Source organism: Cheilinus undulatus, linkage group 2, assembly GCF_018320785.1.
Source record: "Cheilinus undulatus linkage group 2, ASM1832078v1, whole genome shotgun sequence".
NCBI lineage: Eukaryota > Metazoa > Chordata > Actinopteri > Labriformes > Labridae > Cheilinus > Cheilinus undulatus.
In genome coordinates this window covers 22829085-22841143 of record NC_054866.1, presented here as the reverse complement: position 1 = coordinate 22841143, position 12059 = coordinate 22829085, and the positions used below count along the sequence as shown (strand labels likewise).

Genomic DNA, 12059 nt, shown 5'->3' with positions numbered 1-12059 from the left:
TCCAGTCTTCTTTTTTTCAGGTTTTATCTAGTCCAGCCTCTCTTCTCTTTAGTATTATCATGTTGGTCATGATGATCAGTCTACTTCCTGTGTGTAGTCAGTCATGACTGTAGGTCACATCACAGCCAAAAATGATGGTTCTGTGATCAGCGAAACTAACACAGTGAGCATTATGACAAAAAAGATCTCATAGTTTGACCTTGGCATAGGGGGGCCTTCATGCTACACCCAGGCTAACTTCTAGCTGGTTCACTTGACATAACATTCATCATACTGTAAATCAGAAGAACCTTAGATAACAACACACAACCTGTTGTCTTCCCCTCTGACATAAAATCACAGTGTGTCAGTCTGCAGGAGAATACACTGCCAGGGAAACCCATTTATTATTATTATTATTATCCATCCATCCATTTTCCATACCCCTTGTTCCGTTCCGGGTCGAGGGGGGGGGTTTGCTGGAGCCTATCCCAGCTATCATCGGGCAAGCAGCGGGGTACACCCTGGACTGGTCGCCAGTCAATCGCAGAGCTGACATATAGAGACAGACAACCAGGCACGCTCACATTCACACCTACGGCCAGTTTAGAGTGATCAATTGACCCAATAAGCATGTTTTTGGTGGTGGGAGGAAGCCGGAGTACCCGGAGAGAGCCCACACGTGCACGGGGAGAACATGCAAGCTCTGCATAGAAAGGCCCTGGCCAGGAAGCAAACCAGCAACTTTCTTGCTGTGAGGCAACAGCGCTAACCACTGCGCTGCTGTGCCGCTCATTATTATTATTATTATTATTATTATTATTATTATTGTAAAACAGCTGAAGAGAGACAAAGTTTGCTCAGTCAGTATGAGTAAAAAGATCAGTGTCAGAGCATCTCACCTGTGCGTGTGTTGATACTGAAGAAGTTCTGGGGGTTTCCACTGATGATCTTGTATGCGAGGCGGTCAGCGGGAGAGGAGGGGGGCGTGGCGTCGGGATCCTGGGCATGGATCTGGATGACAGACACGTCTCGGGGGGAGTTCTCAGAGACTGACGGTCTGTACACAGGCTCTGAGGTCAAAGGGGCGTTATCGTTCACATCCTCCACCTGTACAAACACCTCGATGGAGGCGAACTGAGGCACTACGCCGTGGTCACTGGCATATACTGTCAGCCAATAGGAGTCCTTTGTCTCCCGGTCCAACATGTCGGTGGTGTAGATCATACCTGCAGGAGGAGGGAGAGGAGATGGGGTTAATTTGCTTCAGTGTTTTAGAAACTTCTGAGACAGTCAGATTAATCGGGTTGCATTAAATTGGTTTAGATCCATTAAAGAACTCATCATCATCTTTTTATGACAATGTAAGTCTCTAGGAATAGATGTAAATGTCTCCACAATTCTGGTAAAGCCAGTGGTGTGCAGTTAACGACTTTAAGGCAGGAGCTTTATGTCTGTGTGTAAACACAGTAAATTTTTTGTCCATATACATACCAGAGCAGCATCTGTTGAGTCTCAGTTTAACAGTAGAGCGGCTGTGTTACTGTTGTTTTGCTCAAGCCCAAAAAAGAAACAAACTTCAACATGATTTATTCTCAGTTTAGAGGAAACAAGTTCCCCCAAAAGAACAACAGGGATACAGATTTGTACAAAGAAAAAAATCAAGCTTTGACTGGGCTGTTGTCAGAAGAGAAGAAAACAACTCATGAGTTGTTTGTTTTTTGAACTGAGGCCAGGTCTTTCATTCCTGATGCATTTCAGGTAGTGACAGAATCTAATCGCTGGCTGGCTTTAACAACACAAGCAGATTTGTGGCTCAATATCAAATGTTTTATTTATAATGGACAGTTAGCTGCACTTTAATGGAGACATCCATTTACAGAGACATGTGGAGTATCATAAAAATAGTGTCAATAGGAGCTGTTATGCCAACTTTGATAACATTCTGTCTTATTGTTATCATCCAAACAGACCATTTACCTCTATAGACCAAATCTTGCTGAATGAGTGGTCAATACAGCTGTAAATTTGCAATGATTCTACATAGAAATGTAGAATCATTGCAAATTGAAAAATGTATAAAATGGATATTTGCTCTATCAAAATATGGGCACTTCTGAGAGAAAACGTTGTGATTGGCTCTGTTTGCTGGGAGTCAAAAATCGGGATCAGCTGATCACAACTGGGTGTATGACTTCCGTGCCCTGCATGAACTAATTCTTAGCTTCACTTTCACCACTAAGAGGAGATGGAAAGAAGTGGGGAAAGCCTCATTCCTCTCTAGCTCCGCCCACTTGTCCTACATATCATAACTCCTTGAATATGTAGACACCATGGCTTTAGTAGCCTATCTGACAGATGTCCTGTCCACATTGAGACAGTATATGAACGCCATGGTCCTGTGATTCAAGAACAGCTCACTGGAACTAAACATCACTAAAAGCAAGGCACTTTGTTGCATGTGAAGCTGGGTACTTGCCACTCCACACCTTTGAAACTGGTTAATGTCTGTGGAAAACCTGGGCAAAGAGACCCAACATCACCTGTTCACACAGCACTTAGACTGAATGCACTCCTGAAAAGTTTTGGTGCCAGAAAAGAAATCTTGATAGCAGTATTCTGGTCACTCATTGAACTAACCCTCTCTTTTGTTTATCATATCACTATTTTAACACCGAAAAAGGCAATAAAAAATCAGTGGAATCAATAAACATTCAGCCAAAATCACTGACACCACCCAAATCCAACTCTGAGAAGCTTACCGCTATGCAGCAGAGAAGAAAGCAGACTGCATCATACATCCAGCTCACTACTTGTTTAAGCTGCTGCCCTCGGGCAGCTGGTTGAGGCACTGCAATGTGCATTTTTCAGTCAGGAACACTCTTGTCATACATTTTACGATTTTATTGCAAAATGAATATATAGTTTTACTTCACAGAGAAGGCTCTGCTCAAAAGGATAGATACATCTTTGACAATCGAATACAATATAATGAGTTCGAAAAGTAGCATGAATCTTAATATGATGGTGCAACAAGCTTTATGCTATAAAGGAGGAGGCTGGGGCAGAGGAAGAAAGACAAGAAAGAAAGACCCTACTTTTAAATGTGCTTCATGCCTGTGCTTTTTCTTTTTCACATTAGGTGTTTCTATTTTTATTGCTGTGGTGTCAAACAGGTATAAATATGTATGTCGATTTTTATCATAATCATACATTTACACTGGAAATTTGACAGCAAGAATTCTGAGCTCAGTATATCAGAAGACATTTAAAAAAAATGCAGATCTTCAGTCAGATTTTGACCAAAAGACACCATGACATAAAGAGAGACAGAGAGCTTTCTTATCTACTTCTAAATGACACAATTAATTTATCATGAATCATTTCAGACTATACCTTAGATAGACATCTGTGTCCATTTGTGAGTATTGAGTGCTCTTTATTGGTCATCCTAAGCAGTAATATTTTCTTGGCTTATTTGTCTGAGTGGCTACTTCCTCTCTTCAAAAAGCACTTTTGTCCATGAGGAATCACTCACACTCACACACTCAGGGGTATCTTAAGCATGTAAGTGTAGCTGTTATCCGCTCCATTTGCTCTGCTGCTCTAATGGAGACCATCATGAAATATTCACTGAGAGACTCACACAGCTATTACTGTCCATGACTGTGTGCATGTTCAGAGATTTGTTCATTTTGTTTCTCAGGTGTCCCGTACCCTGATGAGCACAAAGTTCAGATGACTGGTCACTTTCAGAGTCTTGCATTATTAAACTGTCTGGATATATGAATGTATCCATGACATGGGTTTATATGTCTGTATTAAAGAAGTTAACATCTGGGTTATGTCTCTACTTATCTATATATATTCATATCATCTGTTTATATATCTGTATTAAATGTGTAAATATCAATATTATTTATATTTACCTATCTATCTAAAATCTTAATGATTAAGCTGCACTGTCTTTTATCAAATATTTCTCTATTTTCAGTGGTCCTTTTTACAGTTTTACTTTTCTATCAGGGTTACAGATAGAGAATGGAACTAAACCAGAACTCCACTGCCTTCCTCTATCAATAAAGGCATGAGTAGCCCAAAATATGTCAAAAATAGATTTAAATAAATGAATGAAATCATAATAAAACACTAATTGAAAAGTTAAAATAAAGGTCTTTGGTAAGAACAAATATGTTGACAATTAAAATTAATGACTACAATGTATCCTTAGATACAAGTAGAGGGGTTCTGAGGAAAAGAGGTCAGGAACCACTTGTGCAGACTATCTTGTCAGAAACTGACAGAATGAGAGAAAACTGTTGTGTTAGAAAGAAAAAAAGATCATAATCCTACCATAATCAAATCTAAGAGCACTTTAAACACATTACTGTAAACAAATATGGCTAGCAAGCCTCTCTTTAGCCTGATTTTACATCCTCACCATCATAAGTGCCCTAGGCTCTTGTGTCCCTGACCCAATGCAGAAGACTACACACATAGACATGTGCACCTCCATAGAAATGTAACCCTGTGATTGGTCCACTGGGTAACATCAGGTGACTGCCAGTTTAGAGTAATTTCTACAGGCAGACTGTGTAAAATAAATGGCTGAACCAGCAGTCCTACTTGCCCACATCTGAAAATACTCAAGTGCATTTCCTCATCCATGTCTCTTTCAGGGGCTGAACCAGCAGGACAAATGTTCGTCCTCTGATTTAGCTGAATCAGCATCTCTACAGTCCATCTCCTCCTTTGTCTAATAATGACGGAAGATCAACTGCTGCTTCACATTTTTCAGCTCCAACATAATATGCTTAATTTCAGCTACTGCACCATGGTTTCCTGTATACAAACAACCAAAATAAGGTGCAGGACTGAAAAATGGAAATTTAACTGGCATAGATATTGCACTGCCGACTAGTGTTTTGTTAGAATATTGCAAAGTGGCACAGTCACTCCCAGGCACAAATATGCAACACTCACAACTACAGGTATGCCAAAGAAGTCCATCACTACTAATAGCTTGCTACTTAGAAGCACCAAAACCTGAATGATGTCTCCTGAAAAAGCATCATCTTTAGATGACAGTGATTGGTCCTGAGATTTGGAAAAACTAAAAAAAAAAAAAAACATGGATAAGGGCAGAAAAAGATCTTACCAGGTTATCAATGCCCATATCCACAGTGAATCTCTCAATTTTCTGTTTAACAGCTTAAAGACCAGGTTTGGAAATTCAATCATTTAATCAATAAATCATTTTTAGTGTAGTCTCTATTAAGTCACATTCAAAATCAGCCATGTTTGTTGTACTAACTTTCTCCTGCTCCATGACCGTAACCTCTGCAGACCTCACTGGACAACCAACTGTCCAAACACTTTATTTTTCCATTATCATAGACTTCAGTTAACATTAGCTATTAATTTGAAAAAATCGATTCTTGGTGGATGAGACGATACGATATATCACCAGATAAAATATCACCATACTATGCTGTATCGATTTTTTCTCCCACCCCTAATATTCAGGGGAGAGTGATCTCAAAGATAGAGGAAGCACCTATTCTTCAAGGTAAGCTGTTAATAAACTACTTTCTAAGATCATTTCCACAAACTTTTAAATAAAATCCCCTCTCTCGAGTTATTTTAGTTTTAAAAGTGACTTCTGGTTTAGAAAACATGGAGGGGAAGTAACTGCCAGACAGCTTATAAAGCAACAAAAACAAGTTCATAATAATTTTAAACAACACAATACTGTGGACTAAAACTGATGAGTTTATGAAGCGTTATTTGTCGGAATAATCCTGGTGTTTAGAGACAGCTGCTGAGCATTATGGCACCAGTCTGTCACACAGCTGTTTGGCTTTTCCAGTCCTGGTATAAAACACTTGGTATGTTTACATGCACAGTTATGTTGAGCTTAATGAGTCCATTTAATTGGACTCCTGTCCTAAACCAGGTATACAAGCACTAGAAGAGAATCTATTTATTGACAGAAGTATGTCTGACTCCTCCACAGTAGGTGGTGATACACCCTCAATCAGCTAATTAGCTACTACTGGACCTTCTTCAGGTCGTCCCATTACGTCACAGACCAAACAATCAACAACCAGTCATCCTATATAATTACTTCAGCTGGTCCAACATGTCCCATGTCTCCTTATCTGTCCAAAAATGTGTAGTGCTCTCTCTATTCTCCATGTCGATTACTTTGTTTTTCTCTCTTCCTTTATACTGTTTGGGTCAAAGCCTGGTGTGGGAACTGTGGAGCATGCTCAGAATGCTTAGGCATGTTTGGGAGCAGCAAGAGTAAAATGACCCCAAACCCCATCAACCCCCTCCCCAGGTGTGTGTATGGCCTGAGGCCTGCAGGTATCTGGGGAAGAGCTCTTCAGTAAAACAAAGTGTGTCTGAGGCTTAATGCTGAATTAGGAGCAGATTAATTAGAGCAGTGATTAGTGCTCCCTCTAATCCACTCTCAGTGTGTTACTGCTGCTCCTCCAACATCTGAGTGCTGCAGCTGTGCACTCAGACTGTGTTCTTACTGCAGCTACACAATCATAATTATGTTACACACTGCAGCTGTACAATGATTACTATGTTATTTACTGCGGCTACACACTGACCATTATGTTATATACTGCAGCTACGTAATGATTATCATCAAATCCAGTCTACTTTATTTATATAGCACATTTTGACACATTGTATTATGTCATATTCTGCTGCTACAGTCTGCTGTTTTATACTGCAGGTAAACAATGCATGCCTGCATTATGAGTGAACAACAAGGCTAATCAATTAGTTGGGAGTGGGAGTGAAAAGTCTCATATGAAGGGCCTGAGAGAACTGTTTTGAATGGTTTCATCTCTAATAACTTATTCAGTTGATGCAAGCATACATGCCTTGATGGTCTTTGCAGGTAGAAATGTTTTTGTTTTTTCTGTTTTTTGTTTTTTTTTCTGCCTAAAATCTATGCAACTAGAGGTGATGCTAATTTAGCTCTCTTGTTCTGTACAAGCCCAGCAAAAAGATGCCATGATGTTGCTGCGCTCTCAACATCAAAAGTGCTCATTTATGTTTTGGCTTTATGAGACCATGCTTCATAATTTCACCTCTGTAATTACAATGACAAACATTGCAATGAAGATCAAGGTACCAAAATTTTTATTAGTCACTTGAGGCCTCTTTTCTACTGATGCATAATTGAAGTGTTCTTCATTTTGATTTTGCACAGGTGCGACATGAGTGACACTATTTGGGAATCCTGGAGTTGCATTTAGAGGTTGAACAAAGTGTGTGAAATGATTAAATTTGTGCTCAGAGATTTATACAACTGTGATATTTGAGTGAGAGGGATGGAATTGTGCTAAGAGTTTAGCTGTTCTGAGTCATGTTGCTACATGAGCACCATGTTTGCAGAATTGTGTGCATAGTTACATATTTTGTGTTTATAAAATAGAGAAACCAGTGGTTCATATGGTCAAATGCTTTTCACAGCCTTAAAACATTTCAACAGAAACAGGCTAAAAAATAAAAAAGGTCCAAACAAACAGTCTCCCACACTAGTCTGACAGACAGAAGGGCCACCCAGGTTCATTCACAGCCACCAAAGTATAATTGCAGAGGTTTTTGTGATGATGATGGTCACTGTGAGCATGTGTTAGAGAGCGAGGGGGGACAGAGAGCGAAAAAGAGAAAAGTCTGCTAATAAATCCCTCCAAAAAACTCACTAAATTAAATGTGTGGTCCCAAAACTGAAACTAAATCTGAAGCTTCTGATGCCTTTGTTGTTCTGTAGATTTTTCTGCTGCCAGAGCTGAGCTGCACTCATATTTTCAGGATGATCATTTTAGGTGAAGTAAGACGTTGTGAGAGCAGAGATGAGGGTACATGTGTGCAAGCATGCACCTGTGTACAGACAAGGGCTGACCAATTTGGGAAAATAGTTTCATTGTCATTGTTTCTTTCCAATTTTACAATTGCATTTACATTTGTGATTGTTCTTTAAGTTCATAATTCTATGTACTTTTCAACAAATACAAGCAATAAATTATTCTGTCTAACCAACACAATATTAGACACACATAAACCAAACCAAGGCCAACCAAAAACATTTAAAAACAAGCAAAGTAGGTTTCTTAAAATCTAAACTAAAAACACTTACACTTGGGTGCTTGTGTTGTGTGTAGAGCAGCATTTCCCAAACTTCATGGCCAAATTTGAGACCTTAAAATCTTCTGGGGACCACAAAAACCTAACATGAAACTTGAAATATTTACCTCCTTATTTGTATTTAATTAAAAGAGAATTACAAAGCAAATGCCTAGTTCCCAGATAAATCAATGCCACAGGAAAGTGTTGGCACAGTAATTAATGAGCCAACAGTATTTGTTTCTTTAAAAAGGCACCTGTAAAGTCACCTATATTTTCTAGTACGAATCTCTTAAAAAGTATAGTGGCATGGTTGAAGTATTAATGCAGAATCAGTAGTTAATTCAGCACCAGTTTAACCATGACACCCACTTCAAATAAATGTTGAAAAGGTAGCATGTAAGTTAAAACTTCTAGCTGCATTTTCATTCCTAGACATTTTAATTAAGTATTTTATGATAATTTATACCTTGATTTTAATTTTCAAAATTATGTGAATGGTTTTTATCAAGATGAAATGTGTCTCATAGCCCACCTGTAGTACCCCCAGAGCCCACCAGTAGGCCTCGGCCTCAGTTGCAAAAAAAAGTATTCACGGGTACACTATATGGACAAAAGTATTAGGATGAATGACCAATACACCAACAGGGACTTTAATAGCATTGTATATATCTACTTTAAGATTGAGATGTTTCCCTTCTTGCAGCTATAACAGCCTCCACTCTTCTTGGAGGGCCGGTCACAAGATTTTGGAGTGTTCTTTGTGGGAATCAGAGCATGTGAGCTGAGTGGAGCGATGAGATTTCCCGCTCCTCGCTCACAGAGCTGTTCCTTGCGCCCGCTCGTCCGCTCAGAGGGGATTCACGCCGCTCCGCTCATTATCTCTCAACCTTCCACTCAAGTTTCTTCCCACTCCACTCAAATCACTCACCGAAAACACGGAAGCGCATTACCATTGCCATCTTCTCAGTTTCAGACACTGGGAAATACTGATGTTTTTAAAAAATTACGATGGTGTTAATATTAGTATATCAACACCGTGCAGACATCTCAAGTCTCTCGGATTATTCCGGCGGAAAGCCCAGTCTGACGTGCTGGATGTCACTGTCTCTCTGCAGGAGCAGTGAAACCAACACGGGATGCTTCACGGATACAAATTCTTGCAGATGCATTCTGGGTGAGACATGCTTCAGATGCATGGTGTGAGCGGTACCGGAGCGAAATTGGAGCGGGATAGAGCGCAAGATAAGGTGCCGGTCCAGCTTTTTTGAAAAAAAAAAAAGCTCTGTGCTCTGGCCAAAATCCTTCTGCTCGCACTTCCTGCTCGCTGCCGCTCCACTCCGCTCACATGCTCTCGTGGGAATTTGTGCCCATTTGTTCTGGAGAGCATTTATAAGGTCAGACATGGATGTAGAGCAAAGTAATGTTGGAATAGAAAAGGGCCTTCCCCAAATTGTTGCCACAAAGTTAGAAGCATAGCATGGTCTGAAATGTCTAGGTATGCTAAAGCACTGAGATTGCCCTCCACTGGAGATAAGGGGCCTAGCCCACCCTGAAAAACAGCTCCATACCACTATCCCTCCTCCACCAAAATTTATAGTTGGCAAACCCCAGTCAGGCTGGTAACATTCTCCAAGCATCCGTCAAACCCAGACCCACCCATCTGACTGCCTAACAGGGAAGTGTCATCGGTCGCTCCTCAGAACATGATTCTGCTGCTCCACAGCCAAGTGTCAGTGTGTCTTGTAACACCCCATCCTAAGCATGGCATTGGACTTGCTGATGTGAGGCTTGCATGCATGTATTTGCAGGTTAAAGGCATTTGTTTCCATGGCGTAATTCTGTGGGAAATACTGAAGCACAACCAAGTGCTACTGAGGATACAGCAGATTCATAGAGAGCAGAGATACTCAAACAATGCAGAGTCAGAGACACACAAACCCACAAAGCTAACGCAACAGAAATTCACAGAGAGTATCCAGTAATCAGTGAATGAGCACAGAGAGAGCTGCTATTATCTCTGATTCTTTGATTCTCTCTGAGGAGCTGCATTACACCATGCTGCTCATTTCTCACTTATTCACTGAATCAGTTTCAACATCTCTGACCTTCACTTCTCTTTCTTCCTTTCTTTACTCTGCTGAGCAGGTCGCACTGTTTCTCTGACACACATATACACACAGCTCTCCAGAGGACACACAAAGCACACACTCAGTCACAGTGAAAATAGTGAGAGCAGCAAAGTGAAGGTCGTTTTCAAGAATTCAGCTGAAGTCGACACAGACACACTGACAGGCTGAGAAATGTGCAAACAGTGAATCTAACTATACACCGTACTTCAGCAAACACACCTGGAGTAGGAACACACCTCAGGTGACAAAACAAGACGAACAAACCAACACAAACATTTATTCAGCATGGCACAGAAGAAACCAACAAAGTGACAGATCAATGAATAAAATACATTCAGTGGAATCATGCTGTGTTTATTTCATGTTATAAATATGATTCAGCTTGAGGCTAAAGTAGATTTATTAATACAAAAATGAACTGAAGACTGAAAATGTATTGAGTCAAGAAAAAAAAAACCTGAACACATATGACTATTTATTTATTAACTTTGTGTTTAAAGCAGAAATTAATCCACTGTGTTTTAACATTTTTAAGCAGTGCCACTGAATAAAATTATCAACAGTCTTTGTCTACATGTGGGAGGAGAGTGCATAAATGGGGACATGATTAAAATATTTTAATGCTCAAAATCAGAGCATCACTAAATAATGTCTGACCTTCTGTCTGAATCTTTGCAAACACAGCCTGAAAAAGGCAGGCCATTACAGCAAAAATGAAAAAAAAAAACAAACATGCAACTGAAGAGCAATTCTATCGTAAACTTTAATAAATAGCTTTTATAGAGGCTTTTATATGACAACTAAACCCTACACTGCAAAGCAGAAAAGACTTATAAAAACTAAATCTACACTAGAAAGATTATCTAACTGTGGACAAAATCAATGAACTTAAAAGGATATTTCAGTTGGGTTGTACAAGACACTTAGCATTAGCCTCCAGAGATTTTAGTGTGTGTTGTCCCTTTAAGCTGAAGTGCTGGGGCCTCTGCAAGGCAGCTAGGCTATAAAGCACTAAAGATGGGTAGTATCCCACATAATTTTACAAGTTTTAAGTAAAAATGGGTCAAAAACCATGTTTGCACAAATTTATGCAGTATCAAAAAATTTTGAGGCATTTTTATTTTCAGCCAGAAATCCTCTGTGTTTGGAACTATTGCAACTTTTGGCTACATGTTCCTCTGCCTTAACCTATTGCTATCTCCTTATCATCTATATGGGCCTGTCTCTTCAACAGAGACTGCAAGGGCTTCCAATTTTGTTCTCTGTCAACCTGCAGCACTTTAAAATCTGTCTCTCATGGACAGATGTTGAAGTTCCTCTTTAGTTTTTATGCCTTGCTGTGACTTTCAGATCAGCGTCCATGAAAACACTCGGTCTGATCGTCTCTCCCTGTGACATAAAGTCTGTCCACTTTGTTACTTCTGGAACAGACAGAACTGTATGATGCATGAGCAGGCACATCTGAACCAGATCGCATCATTTAGCGCCCGTGTGAACAGTGAAGTACAGAAGAGGATTAGGCCAACTGAAAAAAAAAAAAAAAAAATAGATACAATTTTGTTTTTTACTTGTGAGAAAAAAAGTCAGAATTCTGAGAAAAAAGTCAGAATTCTGAGATTAATCTCAGAATTCTGACTTATTTTCATACATTGTTTAACTTAAACAAGTTCAAGTGATTGGAAATTATTTTAAAAATGGGTTGTGATTTCTCTTCAGGATGTAGTCATGAGTCCTGAATCCTGACCAGAGCCACTGCTAGTAGATGTGGTGCTGCTTGATATGACATCAAGGAGGACG

At 39.7% G+C, this 12059-nt stretch overlaps 1 protein-coding gene across 2 annotated transcripts in view; it reads right to left on the bottom strand.

The window, feature by feature from the left end:
* fat3a (FAT atypical cadherin 3a) overlaps positions 1–12059 on the bottom strand; it is a 173228-nt gene that overhangs the window by 127049 nt on the left and 34120 nt on the right. For both annotated transcript variants that reach the window (XM_041812243.1, XM_041812250.1), the window contains exon 2: positions 882–1208. In XM_041812243.1, the coding sequence (XP_041668177.1) occupies positions 882–1208 (327 nt within the window). The remainder of the gene's footprint in view (positions 1–881; positions 1209–12059) is intronic.